The sequence below is a fragment of the Coprinopsis cinerea genome, assembly GCF_000182895.1.
Source record: "Coprinopsis cinerea okayama7#130 chromosome 9 map unlocalized cont3.9, whole genome shotgun sequence".
NCBI classification, from domain to species: Eukaryota; Fungi; Basidiomycota; class Agaricomycetes; order Agaricales; family Psathyrellaceae; genus Coprinopsis; species Coprinopsis cinerea.
In genome coordinates this window covers 2,111,289-2,131,755 of record NW_003307536.1, presented here as the reverse complement: position 1 = coordinate 2,131,755, position 20,467 = coordinate 2,111,289, and the positions used below count along the sequence as shown (strand labels likewise).

General features: G+C 52.0%; 6 protein-coding genes across 6 annotated transcripts; 5 read left to right on the top strand and 1 right to left on the bottom strand.

Annotated features, from left to right (window-relative positions):
* Positions 1-176: 176 nt before the first annotated feature.
* On the top strand, positions 177-2,786 carry CC1G_08612 (hypothetical protein; the record flags this gene model as incomplete). The annotated part of the gene is made up of 5 exons (XM_001832610.2): positions 177-221; positions 687-1,146; positions 1,229-1,969; positions 2,021-2,188; positions 2,245-2,786. The coding sequence occupies 5 exons, from the start codon at positions 177-179 to the stop codon at positions 2,784-2,786; spliced, it is 1,956 nt and encodes a 651-aa protein (XP_001832662.2).
* A 30-nt stretch (positions 2,787-2,816) lies between these two features.
* On the bottom strand, positions 2,817-3,295 carry CC1G_08611 (hypothetical protein; the record flags this gene model as incomplete). The annotated part of the gene is made up of 2 exons (XM_001832609.1): positions 2,817-3,145; positions 3,217-3,295. The coding sequence occupies 2 exons, from the start codon at positions 3,293-3,295 to the stop codon at positions 2,817-2,819; spliced, it is 408 nt and encodes a 135-aa protein (XP_001832661.1).
* Positions 3,296-3,696: 401 nt separating this feature from the next.
* On the top strand, positions 3,697-4,944 carry CC1G_08610 (60S ribosomal protein L10). The gene is made up of 5 exons (XM_001832608.2): positions 3,697-3,736; positions 3,972-4,069; positions 4,168-4,406; positions 4,475-4,720; positions 4,791-4,944. The coding sequence occupies exons 2-5, from the start codon at positions 3,980-3,982 to the stop codon at positions 4,864-4,866; spliced, it is 651 nt and encodes a 216-aa protein (XP_001832660.1). The 5' UTR covers positions 3,697-3,736; positions 3,972-3,979; the 3' UTR covers positions 4,867-4,944.
* Positions 4,945-5,511: 567 nt separating this feature from the next.
* CC1G_08609 (photoreceptor A) lies at positions 5,512-9,107 on the top strand (the record flags this gene model as incomplete). The annotated part of the gene is made up of 2 exons (XM_001832607.1): positions 5,512-5,816; positions 5,888-9,107. 2 exons carry the CDS (start codon positions 5,512-5,514, stop codon positions 9,105-9,107), a joined length of 3,525 nt encoding a protein of 1,174 aa, XP_001832659.1.
* Positions 9,108-9,737: 630 nt separating this feature from the next.
* Positions 9,738-12,036, top strand: CC1G_15213 (hypothetical protein; the record flags this gene model as incomplete). Its single annotated transcript, XM_002910532.1, has 5 exons — positions 9,738-9,760; positions 9,822-9,996; positions 10,344-10,825; positions 10,885-11,143; positions 11,215-12,036. The coding sequence occupies 5 exons, from the start codon at positions 9,738-9,740 to the stop codon at positions 12,034-12,036; spliced, it is 1,761 nt and encodes a 586-aa protein (XP_002910578.1).
* Positions 12,037-15,628: 3,592 nt separating this feature from the next.
* CC1G_08604 (hypothetical protein) lies at positions 15,629-16,820 on the top strand (the record flags this gene model as incomplete). The annotated part of the gene is made up of 5 exons (XM_001832602.2): positions 15,629-15,720; positions 15,769-15,802; positions 15,921-16,087; positions 16,160-16,694; positions 16,752-16,820. 5 exons carry the CDS (start codon positions 15,629-15,631, stop codon positions 16,818-16,820), a joined length of 897 nt encoding a protein of 298 aa, XP_001832654.2.
* Positions 16,821-20,467: the final 3,647 nt, after the last annotated feature.

Sequence of the window (20,467 nt, the reverse complement as noted above, 5' to 3'; positions counted from 1 at the left end):
GTGTGATCTGCAGACTCGCGCTCTTGGGCTGAGCCGCTGAGGACTGTGGGACAAGAGCCGGCAACGTTAACGGCAGCCAATGTTGATGATCCCATCAAACCATCAATGTCAAAACTAGGGCAAACTTGAGACTCGTCCGTGCGCATTGGTAAACTTAGCAAACTACCACCACCACCATGGCGCAGCGTTTCCTTTACAAGATATGGTATGTAGCATGCCAGGTAAACTTGTGTCTGAATGTATTGCGCCTGGAACACTAGTGGCCCATGGAAGCCTCCAAATATCTGGTCCTGCTATTCGGCTCCGCTTCTCTATGGTTTTGCGATTTCCACCTGGCGGTCAACGACATCATTGGTTCTTCTTCGTTGGTCGTTGCCCCTTCCGCTGCTACGCAACATCCTCTCCTTTCCATCACATCTGTAGCGTCTCTTGTCACCCTCACTTGACCCACTGCTTCAATTCTCTCCAGCAGTCTCCGGATGGCGAATCCCATATCGACGCGCGCTCTAAGACTCATCGGGCGTCAATCTGTTCATAGTACTTCTGACATTACATTGACATTGGTTGACACTCCCGAAACATGGAAGACCAACCTATGTGTCTACCTGCAGGCTCCAGCGTGCACTTAGACGCTCAAACCAAATAGGCTATATGTACCTGTAAGGACCCCACCTGTTCCTCCCCAGGCGGTCTGCAACTGCACCCATCCATTCGTCATGATCCTCCTCCTCCTTCTTCTCTACTCCACTCTGCGTCCCCTCCACCCAGGCTCAGCCGCACCAATCCTCGAATCTCCCGTCCCCGACCTGCTTGCTCGGGCATCCGAATCCTTCAGCGATTCCTGCGCCTCCATCGAGTTCTACGACGGTATCCCTGTGCAGACGAACTACCGGTCCGTCGCGGACGTCATTGTCACTTGTCTAGTAACGATCTTCTCCTGTACGTGGGTCTCCGTGCACCCGAATGTGCGGGGGTACAACTCGACGACTTGGGAAAGGTTCTTGCAGCGGGCGGAGGCGATGCTCTGGGGTATCGTTGCCCCGGAGCTGATTGTGACGTGGGCCATCAAGCAGTGGGATTCGGCGAGGGATATTAATTATCTTATTAATGAGTATTTGAGGAGGAGGAAAGAGAGTGGAGGGGATGGTATGTTCGTTCTTTGCGGTTTCGTGTCTGAATGTGGACTGATCATGTCATTACTATGTACGACGTATTCCGAACCGTGTAGGTTTCATCGAATGGACGCTGGTTCATTCACACTTCCTCCAGATGGGAGGGTACATATTCAAACGAGGCGACACGCTGCAATGGGTCGACGTATGCGAAGCACTACACCACTTCGAATCCGACGAAACCGATCTGGTAGCGGTGAACTGGGCGACGGGGTATGGGCACGAGAGGGCCGGACGCGGGACCGTCGCCAAAGACGACATGCTCGACGCCCTCGAATCCCTCATCCACCGCACAGACACCAAAGAGGAATTGGCCGACCGCAGCAAAACGGACGCCCTATCCAAAACGTTCGTCGTGATGCAGACCTCGTGGTTTATGATGCGGTGTATTGCGCGTTATGCTGAAGGTCTTGCGGTCACCGAGTTAGAACTGACGACGGCGGCCTATGCGCTGCTGAATATTGTCATGTACTTTTGTTGGTGGAATAAGCCGCTGGGGGTGCAGTGCCCGATTGTTGTCCATGTTGAGCCGCGGAGGAGACCGGAGTCTGATGTGAACACGGATATCGACTTTCCGGAAAAGGTTGCTTGGAAACCATTCTCGGAAGGTGTGCTGTCGATCTGGAGTACTGCGAGGAGGTTGTTTTCGGCTTTGTCTTCCAATCGTGCGAAGTCGGATTCGGAGGGTACGCGGTTGAGGCGGTGGTTGCCTTCGGAAAAGGCTCTCGGCGATTTTTTGTATAGGTCGGTAGGGAAGGAGTACAAGGAGGGAATGCGTAGCAGGTCTTTCCTCATCAGTATGTATATACTCTGTTCCAGGAAGCAGCAACTAATCCATCTTCCGCCAGCAATAATCGTCATTTTCTTCCCCGTCCTCTCCTTCCTCATGGCGATACGACGGATAGCCGAGGCTGTACAACCGAGAGTGCCTTCGGAAAAAGCCCTCGGCGAATTTCTGTTCATGTTGGCGGGGAGGAAATACGTAGAGGGAACACATAGCAGATCTTTCCTCATTGGTGCGCATCTCGCTCTCCCCCAACTTAGCCGCAACTAACCCCTTTCTGTCTACCAGCAATAATCGTCATTTTCTTCCCCTTCGTCGCCTTCCTCACAATGACACGGCGCATGGCCATTGTCATCATCTCACCTTACCTCCCCGAACGACCGCACGCCATCCAAAAGGATGCACCCCCACCTCGCGTGCCCTACCCCTCCTTCTACAACAAATGGCTCCGAAGAGGCTCGGAAAAGGTGTTCCTAGTCCTACCCGCCTCGCTCCTCGGATCCGCGTTCGGTGCTGTCCACTGCATCGCCTGGATGCCCGGCTGGCACTTTTCCTCTCCGGTCCTTCGGCTCCTATGGCGGATATTCTCGATGTATATTTGTGTTATACCGATTGTGCCGTGGTTTGCGTATGCGGGTGGTAAGTGGCTTTTTGCCAATAGGCTGCCTAAGTTGTTGGTGAAGTGGGGGTTGTGGGTGGGTGTTTTACCGGTTTTGGTGTATGTGCCGGCGAGGGTTGTGTTGGTTGTTGTGACTGTTGTTGAGTTGTTTTATTTGCCGCCTTCGGCGTATTTGACGATTGAGTGGTTGGAGTATTTGCCGCATGTTTAGGTTGTATATAATGTGTTTATTTAGACTAGTCTATACGGCCTGGAACCCTCCATTGTAGCATCTACCTACTGATCCTTCGGAATCCTTATTCCTTCCCCGTGAACTCCTTGTGCAACACGTATTTCTTGAAGGTGAGTGTAACCTTTGCCGAGACTTCCTGTGTGCGGGGAGTGGAAGCTCATACTGCGGTGCATTGGTCGAGAGAGCCTTGCACGCGTCGCTATACGCGATCTCGGGGGTGTCGAGGTCGTAGATGGCTAGCCAGGTGGGCTGGTGCCCGTCGGATGAGCGGTAGCGGGCTGCAGTTTGGAATCCGGGGACTTTGAGGCGGAGGGGTGCGTGGTCTTTGTCGTACCAGACTGCAGTATGGTGTTTAGACTTGGGTTGGGTATGAAGGTGACATACAGATCTACAAGGGAGGCTGGCGTACCGTTGAACTCTTCTTCGGAGACGGAGGCGCCTGGTTCGCCTAGGACGTAGAGGAGGCCTTGGGCTTCGGGTTTTGTCATTGTGACTCGAGGGTCTAGTCAGAGATAACGGCGACCAGGGAGAGAGGAGCTCAGTCAGGAGTGCTGATTAGAGGTATATTGACTCCGATCAGACGTGTATCAACCAGCTTCGAGGAGCTCAATTCCCTTCGCTGACTACACGTTCCTGGCGACGTGTTTCATGGTAATCAACAAAGGGCCTGACATACCCAATCCCCGTAATCACCTCCCCAAATGACTCGGCGCACCACTAAACAAACCTCGGATCCAACCAATGCCCCTATTTCCCCGCCTAATGACGCCACCCGAAAGCCGACGGCCCCAGTTCCTAACACTGCCACAAACACTGCTTACTCATACCGCCTCTTGGCACTCTTTAGTCATCTCACCGAAAAAGATTCAAAAGCAAAAGGCCGCAGCACGGACCATCACCCTTGCTCTTCCTACCCCCAACACACGAATGTGAGTACGCCGTTTTGCTGCTTGGTCTCTGCGTTTCGAACGAGTGGTTGAGGTTTGGGTGGAAATTTGGAGCGTTGGACGGGATTTTGGGGTGGATGCGTCGTTGGAGGGGTTGGATGTGGTGGGAATTGGGCCTGATGGGATGGGATGTAGGGACGGGGCAGGGCTTTACGTTTATCTTGGGGAGACTGCGAAAAGAGAAAAACAGGGTTACTGATGCGAGGTTGATCTGCAGAATTAACAATGGGTCGTCGTCCTGCTCGCTGCTACCGCTACTGCAAAAACAAGCCGTACCCCAAGTCGAGGTACAACCGTGGTGTTCCTGATCCCAAGGTGAGTTTTGCACTCTGGCTCTGTCTTTCATTCATTAGGCGGTTCATGTCCGCTTAATGTTCTATCGTTTGGCTAAGGTGCTGACTGCTCTCTTCTAGATCAGGATCTTCGATCTCGGCCGTAAGCGTGCCAACGTCGACGAATTCCCCTTCTGCGCGCACCTCGTTTCCGATGAATACGAGCAGCTCTCCTCCGAGGCTCTCGAAGCCGCCCGTATTTGTGCCAACAAGTACATGACCAAGACCTCTGGAAAGGACTCTTTCCATCTCCGTGTCCGTGTCCACCCATTCCACGTCCTCCGTATCAACAAGATGTTGTCCTGTGCTGGAGCCGATCGGTGAGGCGTGCCATGTAATTTTCACATTTCTGGCATTTTTTGCTGATATGAATGATTGTGTGTGATAGACTCCAAACCGGTATGCGTGGTGCATGGGGTAAGCCCTACGGCACTGTGGCCCGTGTCAACATTGGCCAGGTCATTCTCTCCATCCGATCCAGGGACAACAACGCCCACGTTGTCATGGAGGCTCTCCGCCGTGCTCGCTACAAGTTCCCTGGTCGCCAAAAGATTATCGTCTCCAAGAAGTGGGGCTTCACGAACGTCAACAAGGAGGAGTACTTGAAGCTCAAGGAGGAGAAGCGTGTGTTGCAGTAAGTGCCGGGAGCTTGAGTATGTGTGGTATAGTCGATCGTGCTAACGCTTGTTCCTTCTCTTCTTTAGGGATGGTGCCTACGTGCAATTCATTCGCCCCAAGGGCAACCTCGAGCAGAACCTCCGCAACCAGCTGCGTGCTTAAGCGTTGCGTGTGTGTCGTTCTTGCCATTGTATTTGTTATGCCGATTCCCATTTGTATACGACGAGCGCAATGCATATGGTATTCGCGAGGTAATGTGTGCTGCTGATTCATTTAGATTTGAGAAGGTGAGGATGCAGGTAGGAAGGTTTTTGATGTGGGCCGCCTTGTACGTTTTGTGGCGTAGGGCAGTTGCCGGGACCCCTTTTTTAGATTGCACCCTTCTTTCTTCCCTTCTCGCTATCACATTCTGTAGTTTTTAGTACATGCCTCCTATTCACTACAGCACCTGGATTCAATGGGTGTTGGTTAGGGGAAACGGGGCAAAGATTGACTTCTGCTGTGGATTCTTTGTTTTCTTCCGCACTACACTCTCCGAGGCTGCGAAGATTCAATCCGAATGTAGACACATCTTTTTTAATGACGTCAGAATTTTGTGTGATGATCACGAGATCGACACAAGGCTTGGGTGCCCTGAATTTAGTTAAAGTAACCATCTTCGTCTGCAATCCATTCCTTTCTTCCCCTTCACCCAATCGCCTTCGTCACAGAAAATATTGTACTTGTCATCATCGTCAGCCTCAGCGAGCTCGACATTTTGCTCATCGCGGACGACGTTGTCCGGCACAGAAAGCTTAATTGGTTAGGATGGCGTACGATGATTACTACACGTCGACGCAGCAGTACAACAGCAGCAGTGGTTCTGCCTTTTCGTTTCTCGATTCGGACCCTCCCATCATCGACACCACCAGCATCGCATCGGGACACCATGTCCCGCAATCCCACCAGGACCTTTTCTCTGAACCGGTGACTTTCCAGATGCCTGCGTTCATGCAGGAGACCAACACCGTACCCAGCTTGGCCTCTGGTGGTGGAGCCCTTTTCTACCCATTTGGACCCCCACCTACTACCGGTAAAGACTGGATGCCGTATTCTGTATATCAAGACGAACCGTACGTTGGTTTTGTCGCTGGCGAAGTATTTTATGGCGGGCTGACAGCTATCGTGATGGATTGTTCAGTAGCTGCAAGACGGCCGCCGCCGCCCCCGTCATTCATACGCAGATCTACGACCCTGCTTCCGCTCAGCAGCAAACTGGCGTTGTTGCGTTCGACAATCCTGGTGCTGCTCCGTTCGAGTATGAGCCGATCCCTGCCCCACTCCCCACCAACCCTGCGCGGGATACCCACCTCGACTCCTTCCTCTCCAACTCTGGCGCATTGATGCAAACTCAGGCCAGTAACGAGGGGCAACAATCACAACAGGGCTTTGACGAAGCTCCACTCGAACAGCCGCAACAGCCGCACCCGCAGCTAGAACTTGTCGAAGGGAGCCAAATGGGAGATGGGGTGGTGCACCCAACGCCTGCCGCTGCCCAGAACAGCGTTCATCATCATCCCAATAACGCTCTCCAAGCTCTACCCAATCACGAGCACGGTATCCCCAGCTTAGCCCCGCCGCCACCACCACCGCCTCCCCCATTACCTCTCGCCCCTCCGTCTTCTTTAGTTTCGACGTCCTTCTCCACGGCTGCTTCGACGCTAGGCCTTCCGATATACTCTGCCTCAGGCTTCGACCTCCTCTCTATCCTCGCGCGGGTCGCTACCCGGCCTTACCCTCGCGTTCAGCTAGGTCCGGTGGATCTGACATGCTCGTTTGTGGTGGTTGATACCCGCCGACAAGACCACCCTATCGTCTACTGCTCGCCGAGCTTTTTGAAGCTCACGGGCTACCCCGAGGACGAGGTCATTGGCCGCAACTGTCGCTTCCTGCAATCGCCGACGGGGAAGATGGAGCAGGGCGAACCACGGCCCGACCCAGCCACGCAAACCGCCGCCGCGCAGATGAAAAAGTGTCTGAATGCGGACAAGGAGTGCCAGTTGGTGTTGACCAACTACCGTAAGGATGGGACGCCGTTTACGAATCTCGTAACGGTCATTCCGATTCCTGGTGGTTTGACTGGTGCAGCGCACGAGGAGAATGAGGTGGTTTTCCATGTTGGATTCCAGGTTGATATGACGCAGCAGCCAAATGTCATCCTGGAAAAGTTGAGGAATGGGAGCTATTTGATTGATTATTCGTCGCAGTCGTTTTTGCAGCCGCCTGTGCCTAGGGGGCATACGGGGGCGGTGGCGACGAGGGAGAGGAGGTCGACGAATATCCCCAAGATCGTCATTTCGAAGGAGTTGAAGAAGTTGCTTAATGATCCTACGTTTGTGCGCTCGATACCGATTACGACGACGACGAATCATCCGCCGCCGACTTCGTCTGCTTTGGACATGCAGGATGTGTATGGGGGGAACCATCCGCTTCACATGATGCTCCTCGAGATGGGCCCGGATTTTATTCACGTTGTCTCTCTCAAGGGTTCGTTCCTCTACGTTGCGCCGAGTGTGCGGAGGGTGCTGGGATACGAGCCTGATGATCTAGTGGGGAAGAGTATCTCGGATCTCGCTCATCCGGAGGACGTGGTCCCTCTGATGCGTGAGCTCAAGGAGAGCAGCTCCACCGGCCTCACGACTGCCACCACCACGACGACCGAAGGAGCGATGGGACTCTCCGGCACGCACGCAGCCCCAACGATCGGCCAACCACGCACCGTCGACCTGCTCTTCCGCGCACGTACCAAGAACGGGTGTTATGTTTGGGTGGAGTCTCGCGGTCGGCTGCACGTCGAGCCGGGTAAAGGACGTAAAGCGATCATCCTTTCTGGACGGGCGAGGGAGATTCCGAAGATGAGTTGGGGGTTGGTGATCAAGACGGGTGGGTTGGCGAAGATGGTCAAGGCTCAGAGGAGGGTTGTGGGGAGTGGGGGTGTGGAGCAGGTCGAGGAGGTTGATCAGTTCCAGGAGTGGTGGGGTACGATGAGCCCGCAGATGGTGATGCTGATGATTGGGAAGGGGTTCCCCGACGTGATGGGGTATTCGCAGTCGGAATTCCATGGACGCAATTTCAAGCTTTTGCTTGATTCGAGCTCGTCTTCGTCTGTTTCGCTCTCTGACGTCGTCCAGCAACTCGGTACATTGTCCAAGTCGAAGGAGGATTGTGTGGAGAAGGTGGAGAGTGTCAAGTGTCGGGTGAGACATAGGGATGGGCATTTGTTGGATGTGGTTGTGAATGTGTATAGGCCGGAGAGGGATGTGAGGGTCCTCGAGGCGACGCGGAATCTGGGTGGTGTTTTGCCCGCTCATCTCATCTACCAGGTTCGGAAAATAGGCGCGGAGACTTACCCTCTTACCGACACTTCGTCGTCTTCCGCGCTGTCCTCGCCCTCCTCGACTTCATCATTGACATCGAGCTCGTCCCATCCGTCACTTTCCAAACGGTTCACGATCGACCCCGGGGCGAATATGTTTGAAGAGTTGGAAGTGAGCCGAGGGTCGAGTTGGCAGTACGAGTTACAACAACTCAAGTTTGCGAATCAGCGGTTGAGGGATGATATTAAGATGTTGGAGGCTGCGGTTCGGGCTCACAAGGGGCGGAAGAACTTGGGCAAGGCTATGTCTTCATCGTCGTCGTCGACTTCGGGGTCGTCGAGTGTTTCCCCGCCGGCTTCGGCCCCGCCTACACAGCAGCATTTCGCGCAGCAGCAGATGTATGGAGGAGGAGGGGGAGGAGGGATGTATAGTCATCAGCCATTTGTGTCGGGTGCGGTGCCGTATTTCGTGCAGTCCGCGGGTTCGGGTGTGGGTTTGGGAGGTGCTGCACTGCCTTCTCGAACGTCGTCGTTGGGTCGGAGACAGAGTATATCTGGTCCCCCTTCACATCTAGGGTTGCAGCCCCTCCATCCTTCGTATATGCAGCCTCTTCGTCGGCCTGGGGCGGGTATGATGGCAACCCCACCGCCTAACTCCTCGACACCTTCGGCGAACGCGAATGGGAATGGGAAGGGAAGGAGCTTACCCCCGGTACCTTTGGCGATGGATTGGACTAGTGGGAGTGGTGGGTGGGTGCAGAGGATTCAGCAGGAGGCGAGGTATCAGGCGGCTCAGCAGGTGCAGCAGGCGCAGGAGTATTCGGGTTCTCAACATGGACAGCATTCGACGACGAGGCAGTTGCAACATGGGCATGGGCACGGAAATGGAGGCGGAAGCGGAAGCGGTCAGGGGCATGGACTTGGACATGGACATTACCAGCAGCAACAGCAGCAGCATCATTCTCAGATGATGCACCAACAACAGCACCAGCACCAGCAGAGGGTCGGGGTTGGGATGAAGAGGCCGTGGGGTGCGGTTGATCGGTAGTACGGTGTTGGCGTTGGCTCGATAGGTATCCAGTCGGATGGATGGATGGATGTGGACACTCTCTCGCGCCTCTCTTCTCTCATGTGCATTTTTGCTCGTTGATCCACTGCTCGATACTGACGACTCCCTCACGAAACGGCTACCTCTAACTTTCCCAGTATTCCTTTATTCGCACTTGCTTTCTTGGTTGGGTTACGGGTTACACTTCGCATCACGCTCGTCCTGCTTTCCTTTTCTGTGCTTGTGCTCACTCTTTTTCTTCTTTCTTCGCTGTGCATTCAGTCTTTGTCTGTACATTTACTCGGGCTATAATTCTTTACGGGTTTGTTTGGGCTTTACTTCCCCAAGCGACGAGGGCCAGCGGTCTTGCGATGATCCCACTTTTTTCCTTCATTGTTTGTACATACATAGTCAACCGTATCGTATTGTATTCAGTTGTAGTCTCTTGTCCTAAGTATTATCGGGTTTTCGGGTTTTATCATATTTTTTCCAAAAGACGGTGGTATGTTACGACTTTGCATTGTGTAGAATACGAATAGGACCTGAATCTGGCAGGGGTTGGATGAGATTTGTAGAATACGCGCAAGCATATGAAATGGCGGGTTAACGTTTGACTGTATGTTTGTCGAAATGGGCTCACTACCGTCAGAAAGGTAAGTCGAACTGTCGTAAAAGGAAATTGACGTCGCTGATGCCCCTATTCTACACCTTTAGTGACCGACGCGTTGCGGTGGATAGACAATCAGGCACCGTAGCATCTTCGTCCTGCCACGTCCCAAAAGCTGCTACGACGTCCTATGGGAAGGTCAAAAGCCCAGAAATTGCCCTTAAATCGAGCCCGACTCGGCAAATCGCCATGACGCTCACTGGCATCCTGAGTGGCACTCTTGTTAGTGCCGCGTTGTGTGGCTTAGGTATTGTCAGTGATGTGTTCACGCGCAAGTTCGCGTGGAAAAAATGTCTGCGAAATCGATGGGCAATTCCCGTGTGCCACTCTGGGTGGCACTTTGGTTCAGGCTTGCGAGATCATTGTATAACCCCACTACCTCGACCTGGAAACATCTCAGTAGCAATGTCGTTTCGGCCTGACATTCTCGCAAGTCGCGACATCATGCTGTACATCCACCGGTATTTGGAGCCGCGAGACTTCATTTCCATGCGCCGGGCAAGTCTATTCTGCATGATCGCCACTCATCGGTCATCATCGACAAAACTTGACTGAGGCGTTACCTCTAGACATGCAAATCGTTCTATAAGCTATCCAAGTTGAAGATCCTGTGGATCTACGCAGTTCGGGATTCATACCGTCGCCATGGCCTTCAGAACTTCGTCTCCCAATTCTCGCTCGAGAAGATGTCACTGGAAGAACTTGAGCGACTTGCTCTCTCTCCTTCCCGATTCTTGGACTGGATGAGACGCGCACACTCCAAGTTCATCCCAACATTCGAGGATGTTGCAATCGTGCGCCCACCACCCCCTTGCGCCACCGAATTCGACTGCGCCTTTATGGTGCCTGGAGGCCGCTTTCTGGTGACCACTTCCCGGGACAAGGCATATTTTGACGATGGGGAAACTGTAGCCTGCTTGTGGGACCTGGGGTTTGGGCAGAGTCATCCTATCAAATCTAGTCCAGTCGCCCACGTCTTACTCCCAAAGGAGTTCCGTACTACAGATATCGGCGCAACAGCCTCAGGTCATATCGTTCTTTGCGGCGTGGAGTGAGTAGTCTATGTTTCCTTCACAATAAACATCTTTTATTTATCCTTTCGAGAAACAGTGACGCCGTTGAACGACAGTGCACCATTTACACGGTAGACATTCGCAATCCGTTGCAAGGCTTTCGACTAGAAGCGCAGCTCGACAATACTCCTGCGCCCGAAGAGCACGAGTTGTTGTATTTCAACGTCTCGGGAGATTATATCTGGATGACAAGGAACCGAGCGGAAAACGATATCAAAGTGGTTGAAATCTTTGTTTGGAACTATCGCTGCGACGGTGCGGCACTCTTAAACCCGGGGATGATCTCAATCGATTGGGTCTGTTTCGCTTTCAATCCTGTCTCTGTTTCTTATTACCCTTGCTAACCTGGATGACATGGCAACCAAAGGTTTCGATTTTTGGAGATACCCTGGTGACAGTCCACAGAAATATCCAATCGTCCGTGATGGAGATTAGGACGTTCGATATACCGCTCCGCAGGAGGGCTGATTTTTCCGACCTCAACGACCTCCCCAGCGTCAGAGTCACCGACAAGTCAACCCTGCGTCAAGAATTCGAGTACGGGTTTGAAGAGGCGAACGAAGCCCGCGTGCTTTTTTCGCCGAATTGGGCGGTTTCGGACGAGGGGACGCTGCCTGCCGTTGTGGTCATGGATGGCGAGGGCGATGGCGCCGAGGTCTATGAAGAGGAGGACGAGGAGCTTTCATGGGGTTTGGAAGTTTACGCGATCGGAGTGGATACGGTGGAGGGGGGCGGCGACTTGAATATGGAGGAAGGATCAACAGCTCAAACTCCTAGTACTACGTCGAGGCGCATCGGTTCTACCGGGAGCTACACGGGGCGGGGGCGCTACACTGTGGAGTCAGAGGTCGACGGTCCTTTTCCTTCTGGGAGCAATATCGCCTACGCCGACAACCACCTTTTCTTCTTCAGCGGGCAGGCGATCCAAGAGCTGCCCGAGATACCGGCTGCGGCTGTTACAGCGGTGCCCATCTCTAGACGCGGTTTGGACGCCGGAGAGCCCCTTGCTTGCTACACGTTCTATACGGACCTTGGGAAGCACTGCGATCTTCCAATTATCAGTATTTGTGCCATCTGTCCGTTGACCGGCCGGATGGCTGTCATTAGGGCAGATCATGAAAACGAGGAGGAGGAGATTCGTATCATAGATCTTTTGGATTCGGATATTCCAGATGATTCCGAGGAGTAACTTGAACACTTTGTGCGTACATACTTAGTAGGAGCCTAATATGAGGGTCTCTTCTTTAAAGATTCTCGATGCCCTGCGTTCGGCTGGTTTATAGAAAAGGTTACCTATCAATGGCCATGCCAGGTGATGTAGCATGCGCACCAGGGTTGTGGCCAGTAGACTCTACGTCAATCTGGTCGTGCTTTCGCTTCCCCTTCAACCCACTGGTACCGACCGGTACGCCGTGCTTTGTCTGACGAATCCCGGATTTTATCATAAACATTGATGAATTGTCGTAACTGTCCGGGATGACTGCGTATTGGCGTTAGTAAAGGCAATCTCATCTCTGGCGATTGGGTCAGCATTGAAACGAGGAAATCGGCCTCACCAAACTCGGGCCCTTCCTCTCATTTCAGGCTGTGGGTTTGTGTATGTTGGCATCGAGTGTCAACCAAGCCTCAGGTCCCTCGCGTTGTTGCTTTTCCTTCTCGACGGACGTTAGCTACCTTGTCTATTTTCCAAGCTCTTCCTCAGCCAGTGTCCATTCAGGAAGCAACATCTCCACCCGAGTATATACTAAAAGAATTTCTACTCATCTTGTTGGTTTAAAAGACACGGCGAACCAACCCACATCACAAGCACCCGTGAGTGGGGGACGGAATGAGGTATGGTGCCGCATAAATATAGGTCAGGATTGTGGCCGACGTGAATGTAGGCGCCGTAACTCGAGGAGGCTGGGAAAGAAATGCCACGAGGCATGGGTGTAGTCAGTGACGCTTGTCACTTGCGTGTGTTTTGAGAACTCAGTCTGTATGGTATGTCAACGGAGTCAATTGAGCGGTTTTGTTTGATTAGTTCAGTGCAGGGAGGTAAGATGTGTTCAAGTTCGAGAGTCGGTGCGAGCGCTTATCGAAGCGCTCTCGCTCGAACGGATTTGGGCCAGGCGCTCCGCCACATTTTTGCAGATGGTCATTTTCCGTGATGGCCTCAAGGTTACCTCGAGGGGGATAATTCTATTGAGAAACCCGGTATGAGGGGTTTCTCAATAGGGAACCCGGTATGCGAGGGTTCTTCGAGGCCACCTCGCCGGCCGAAGTCTCCGCCCGCACGGGGAGCGTCGGTAAGGCGGCTGATGACCGCCGGCCTTCAAGACAATAAGCGCCCGGACCTCGTACCTTCACGAGATTTCTATACAGACAGCTACCTAGCCCAGTGTAAATCGATTACGATCCAACGAAATAGAAGATATTGAATTATAACACAGAGTTTATACTGCGGGTGATAAACACTTCAAACCATGCTTGACTTAGAGCAGTCGGACAAGGTCTCCGATTGTGACCTTGTGCCCGGCAGATACAACATCTTCTCCCAACCAACGCAGTCTCCTGCTCTGGAGATACATCGGCATTCCTCCTGGCCATGTTCTGGGCCATTCATAACCGGGCGGTCGGATTACCACCTCGTGCATGGCCTTTGAATGCGCCTGTAATTCTAGATGTCTGTCTGCCTTTGGGATTCAATACCGGCGATTTGCATCACATTCCGTCTGTATTATCTCTCCACTTCAAGGCTAATTTTAATTCTTCACAAATCCTTTTCATTTCTGCTGATGGCGAGAAAGTTCTCTCCATCGTTTGAGGCTGTGCTTTGCACTGTATTGACGATATAGACGTTGAGAGACATGTTGTCCTACAGGTCAGAAATATGACCATGGATGGCCCAGATCCTCCCAGATTCGTTCTACTCGACGGAATTCAAGCACCCAGCATCTTAATATACATTAAGGAGAACCAATATTGGGACCAGGGACTCTCCTCAAGTGGAGCTGTATCCAACCAAATGTCGGGACGCGGCTTGCTGCTTTTCGCATGAGTCTCGAGCATCCAGGATTAGTACCAGCCAGCCTCCGGATCACCGAAACATCAGACAGGGACAGTATAGCTCAGAGCTTCAGCCACCATTCATCAAAAGACGGGTGAACTATCGGGGTCCGGTGATAAGGGCGCCTGTGAGTAAAAGTCGTTGGGACCCCAGGGTGCCCAGTAGACCCGGGTTTCTAGCCTCATACCGGGTTTCTCAATAGAATTATCCCCTCGAGGGACCTTAAGGTGATCGGGCTTTCAAATTTGAGACCTCCAGCTACCTTCGCCTTGAGGTGCCCTTACCTTGCAGCAACAATAGAACTTTAAAGTGAGCAAAGGGACTGTCTATGATATGTTGGTTCACGCAGGCTGTGGCAACGACCTCAAGATACCTCGCCCTTACCTTGCGGCAACACTAGTTCAACTGCGCCGCAGTTAAACCCTCAATCCTTCCCCCAATCACTGGTAACTGACGCTGAGTAGCATCCTCGAGGATATTGATGTGCTCACCGGATTGGTCTAGAATCCTAGTCGATTAGGAAGCCTCGCTAATTAATTTGACTTTCTGCTGTCACAGTAGATAATTGCGTGGAGATAAGTAGTTCATAAAGCACGACGAATTGGTATGAATCACCATGGACATTGGCGTCTATCTGCAGGAGGGCGCCGTGCCTGCAGTGTGACCTCAAGCTCGCAGCGTCATTCAATTCCATATCGCACACCCGGCGCTCACCCGGCGAAAAAAGACCTGTCGAAGTTGATCGTTGTTAGATAGATTTTTCTCTACGGTTACCTCATCACCTTACACGATCACATGCATACTAGATTAGTCGCGTCTCCCTCATTCTCACTCTCCAGACTATTATCACCATCTGGACAGTGAGTATGGTTTCGTCGTCTTCATCGTTCCATTCATCTCATGTATTCGTAGTTCATTCTCACCTGTGTGGTGATTCATCAGGTATATAGACTATTATCACCATCTGGACATTCATTCTCACCTGTGTGGTGATTCATCAGACCTGGAGTGTCTGATTAACAGGTTATGAGCCCCGTGCTCTACCACCTTCATTCTCACCTGTGTGGTGATTCATCAGACCTGGAGTGTCTGATTAACAATCGTGAGTGACACAGCCGTCTGAACTCAAAACTGGAACTAGGTCGGAACTACTTATAGTGGCTTCTCGACATTTCGCACCATGGGCTAGGGCCAACCCGAAGCCAGTGCATGGTGAGTACCTTTCCGATATTTACAGGATAGGGGGGAATAAGTTTTCCAGTGGATCTCCATGCAAAAGAATGTCATGGACTCGTATAGTCAGTAAATAGCAAAGATCCTCGCCCGGAGACCTGTATGAATGGTTATGTCACACCGCGACCCCCAATGGTTACAATTTCCGTACTGTCAGTAATATCTGGCTCCTCCGAAAATAAATAAATAAACACCTTACCTTGTGTCGGAGGACTGAAAGAGAATCAGCTCTCTGCCATCAATGCGAGTGACCGGTGAGTTCTCTAAGCCACTAGAAACCGGAATGGATGTGGAAATATGAAAGGAATCCACAAGCAGTGCATCTCGCCGTGAATCGCGCTGTTTGGAATAGGGTCCATCCCTCACCACACATTCCGGCCCAAGGATATTTGCCGTTGACCCGATCACACCCACTGGCAGTACTTAAGCCATCTATACCACTTGAACGCCAAAGTCGCCTTCTTTTCTACCCACCTCTCGCTCAGGTAAATGACCACTAATGGGCAACATGACCAGCGTTCGACCGGGGAGGCCCCCTTCGACAAAACAGGAGGAGTGGCTACCAAGAGAGATGTTCAAGTTGTCGTGTGCGTAGGTTGTCTCAATGTTGAGTGGCGACAGAAACTTATTGTTCGACAGCGTGATGGGACCCTCTGGAGCGGGTAAAAGCACGGTGAAGTTTGGATTCTCCCATTGTTCACTCGCACACACTGACTGGCCCCTCCAAGTTTATAAACTTGGTTATAGGAGAAAGCAACACATAACAACATCTGAAAGTGGGGCATACTCAGGAGGCTTGCACGGACAGAGTAGAGGACGTCACCATTGATCTCGAAGAGTTCACATTTGAAGGCCATGGTCTCATACTTGTTGATACTCCGGGATTCGATGTCCCGCGAAAGCATGGGATAACAGATATCGACATCCTAAAGCAAATATCGAGGTGGTTAGCCAAGTGGTATGTATTACCTTTAGCCCCGTCGAGTGGGTGGGATCGGAGAGCTCACAGGAGCTCACCCTGATTCATCAGCTACCGCAACCCGAGTATGACGCTCGCAGGGATCATCTACGTCCACGACATCACGGATGACCGACTCGACTCGACTGCTCTCAGAAACCTGTCGTTATTCCATGAAATTTGTGGTAGCGACGCTTTCAGTCAGGTTACCATTCTTACCTCGAAATGGCAACAATTAGGGGAAGCGGTCAGGGGTCCTGCTGAAGACCGCGAAACGGAGCTCCTCAGCAACCCCCAGTGGAAATCCATGACCCAGCATGGGGCGGAGGTCAACTCACTCCGAAGTGCAGAGAGTAACGCAGCTCGGGACGTTGTTATTTCTCTTCTGAGTCGGCCTCAAGCTCGGGAGTACAGAATGAAGCTTAAAATCCAAGTAGAACTCATAGACCAGAACCGAACCCTTCCTCAGACAGGGGCTGGACGACAGCTGAAATCCATACTCAAAAACACGGCTAAAAGGGAAAACAACAATCCAGTTCTTAGACAGGCTCTAGCGCAATTTAGAACGCCCTTTTCCGTCAGGTGGAAACAATTCCTAGGAATCTATGTGAGTTGACTCAGAAACGACAGGGATATTAGCATCAACTGACGCCTCTCTTTCCAGAGGTTCAATGAGGATGAGGCGTTCGGAAAGGAGACGGTTGTGCGGAGCTCCCCTTCGCCTAACGCCTAAGCGGGCCTCGAAGCGCGCTCCAGTGACTCTCAGGCCTCAGGTTGTATGTCCCCATTTCTCTTCTTGATACCTACTATTTTTCCTAAATGTCGTTGTACCTATTATGCTTCTCTTTCTCGCTGGTATCCTTACGTCCACTATTTTTGGCTCACGAGAATGACATAGGATTCATTCAATGTTCTAAAAGAATGGCATGCAATGGCTACGAGCTAATATAAGTTCATACTCCTCGCTCCTGAACACTATGGACCCTGCACCCATTTAAAATAAACGGATTTGCAAACGGCTGGTGCGTCGTCAGTAAACGCACCAGCCGTCAACTCCAAACGCCCAGTCACGGATGCTGTGTTAGTTTTCGCGCGTTACTTACCCGTTTAGAATAAACTCGGATTTGATGTACCTAAACGCATTTGAGAAATATACCGATTCACGCACAACCCCAGGAGCATCCGTATCTTTCCGTTTCTTCTACAAATGTTCAACAAACTGGTGCGCTACGTCTCCGTTTGCTTGTACTGCCCTTGGGCCTTTTCTCCTACCCATTCCGTTACTTACCTGCTCAAAACATACGGAGTACGAACGGAAAGCACGCTAGTGGGTCACGCAAGCTACGTCAGATTGTAATTTTGATTATAGCGGCAGTTGGTAATGTACAGGCGTGTGCACAACACTATACTACGGGGCTACTGTTTTCAGATGAGTAAATACATACCTTTGTTTGCAGCGAGTTGGTCCTGGAGGTCGCCAATCTGGGCAGTTGAATCTTGTATGATTTCTTCACAGAGCGTTGGTCTGGGAGGACGACAGCGCTTCTTGCCAGAATTGGAGCCCTCGCTCTGAGAAACCACGCGATATTAAATTTGGAAAAGAGGGAAAACATACAATTATCCGTGTTTTGTCCGCCATTCACCTTCTCAACCTTGTCCTTCTCGGAATCTCGCCCTGCTTCGGCATCCTCTGCGAAAGTCAGAAATATGTCAAAGTGACACAGAATATGTGTACACACCTTGCCACTACCGCCCTCCTCGAAGCCTCAGGCTCACTGCGTTTCAATAGGTACTGTGAGAGTAGCATTCGCGCAGAAGAGGATGAGAGGTTGGTTGGTAGGAAAGAGAAAGGGCTTGCACGCCGCACACTCTGGCGTGGTTGGTCTCTGTTTGGCAAAGAGCGTGATCACCTGATGTGGGGAGACGCGCGAACGCCTAAGTCCACCTTCAAGTCGAATCTCTTGTCCCCGTACCTTACTCTCCCTACCTCTCCAATGAAACCTCTCAACTTACCTTTCTCAGACTCTCCTAATGCCTAGGTCATACAAAAAGAATTAGGTATTGGGCATAGTTGTGATGGATAGCAAACGGAGAATCCAGGCAGATTCCGTTACTTCCAAATCTGTGAGTTCTCGCTCACGAGCAACTCACGGAGAATGCTGGGGCTCAAAAGTCACACATTTTCGAGGTAACACATAGGTAACGTGTTGTACGTGAATTCTGGACCTTTTCACGGACGGTACGTGCGAATTAAACGGATACAGGGTCCATAGTGGAAGGACCTGTACTATTTTTATCTCCTGTTCACCTTCATCGGAGCAGGTCCTACGAACCGAACTGAATCTCCCAACCAATCGATTCGCTTTACACCTTCCTATCGACCCCGTCTCGATCCTCATTCCTCCATTTTAGTGTCCCACTTGTCTTCCTGTCGAGTCATCCGTTGGCAGTTGCATCAACTCATCATACATGCATCGCAGGACATCAGAGACCAGGGTGCGACGAACGGATGTGAGTGTCCGCGGAAAATATGGATGGACGAGGGTGAAATGGCGCGTGCAGCGTTGGGAGTCGTGCTGGAGAACTCGAGATTGTGGAGGGTAGTCGACAGGCTTGCTGCTCGTTGGGAGGTCGGCAAACGAGGTCGGAGAGAGGGTCTTGACGGTGGTCGAAGAAGTAGGCGCACGAGGTGTCGGTGATGGCGGTAGATAGAAGGGAGGTCGAGAGAAGTGGACAACGACATTGCAGGACGATGTTCAAGGCTATCGTTGGCGGACGCGGGGCGTCGGAGGGAGGATTCCGTACTCAATCCGTACTGTTAAAAATGTTACTTAGATTAAAGTCAGGTTCAAGGTGACGAGGATGGCTCTCTCACCTTCGACGGGCGAGCGTAACTGTAGGACGCGTTTATTGATCCAGGGGAGAGTAGGTTGCCGCAGCTCGCGCCCTCGCCTTCCGGACGTTCGGTCGCTCGAGCTTAGCGAGACGTAGTGGCACAGCGAGCGCTGCTCCGAGCCTAGGAGGGACCCACCCGCTAGTGATTCCATCTCTGTTAGCCGGGTGACTACAGCTAGCTCGGACCTGATCCCCGCGCATGGCATCCTGGGTCCTGGTCGAAGTCTTCTCTCCGGGGCGGCTGCCAGGGTGACAAGTTCGCAGTGGTCTGTGGTTCATCGCCCGCCGAGCCCTCGAATGTATCCGAAGAGTGACTGTGGAAGGTAGCAGGATCACTTGAAGCGGACGGTAGGTAGGCTGGTTGGGCTTGGTACGATGGATGGATGGCAGTAGTCGCGCTGTACTAGCTGCCGCCGCTGGTAGAACCAGTACACCCACAGGCACGGCGGCGACGCATACTAGTTTCACAATCCTTCAAATTCGAAGGACCGCGGGGGATTTCGTTACCGCAGCGAGCTGTTGGTCAGACTCGATGAAGGAGCGAGCAAGACGAAGGCTGTGTACCTGTAGATCTAGAGCGCACGTACGCATATCTGAAAGACAAGTAGTAGGTCAGATCCGTGAAGAAGAACGGTCAAAGCCTGGGGGGTCTTGGTTTACGCACTGCATAAGTTACCAGCATTCACAGTACGACGTAGTACGTCGAGACCAGCCATTCGTGGATGAGGATTTTGGTCGTTGTGAGGAAGCCTGGGATTGAACACATAGACGGAATCCTGGTTGGCATACTAGTTGGGGGTCAGAGGCCCGGGAAAGACGGCCAATTCCCTTCGACAGTGAGTGTCACAGCCAAGGTATTCAGATGCCACGTAGTCATCCCCCATAAGAAAAAAACAAAAAGAAAAGAGATTCAAGGGTATCCACCTTGACATCTCTGGTGAGATGATCCACTTAATGTCCCATTGTTCCAAAAATATGCTTTGTCCTCCAAATTCGTTGGTGTGGAGCCTGGACATTACGGCGGAATGTTAGGACATCTCCGGCGTCCTCATTGCATATAGAATTCCAGGAGAGAAGAGCGAATACATTGGGGTCCGGGACCGCCGGACCTGGTCCGCGGGCTGTGAGCAGGGCCGCGAGAGTCATCGCACACCTGTGAACCCAGTCTATTGGGAGTCTGATGTACTGCATGCGTACTGCATAGGCCAAAGATAAGTACGATTAATTTGTAGGTCTATACTAGTCCTTTTTTGCTTCGGGACAAGGATACGTTATAATTACAGGCAACTTCAAACCTCCCTCCACAAGCACGTCGCACGACAGACGCTGTCTTGTTGGGTCAGTAGGCATATTTAAAGACGAGATCGAACCCCAAGAACACACTGTATATAAGGATATATCAAGCACGATGACTACAAGGTCAGGGAAGATGCAAGGGAGAACGTGTACGCTGGGGCTTAGGCGCTCGATCGTGTTTGATCGTGT

What these genes read in the sequence shown, in the direction of transcription:
- CC1G_08610 (XM_001832608.2), top strand. Translation starts at nt 3,980, where the DNA reads ATGGGTCGTCGTCCTGCTCGCTGCTACCGCTACTGCAAAAACAAGCCG. An exon ending in GTGGTGTTCCTGATCCCAAG is followed by an intron (nt 4,070 to 4,167) that starts GTGAGTTTTGCA and finishes GCTCTCTTCTAG; the next exon opens with ATCAGGATCTTCGATCTCGG. An exon ending in GAGGAGAAGCGTGTGTTGCA is followed by an intron (nt 4,721 to 4,790) that starts GTAAGTGCCGGG and finishes TCTCTTCTTTAG; the next exon opens with GGATGGTGCCTACGTGCAAT.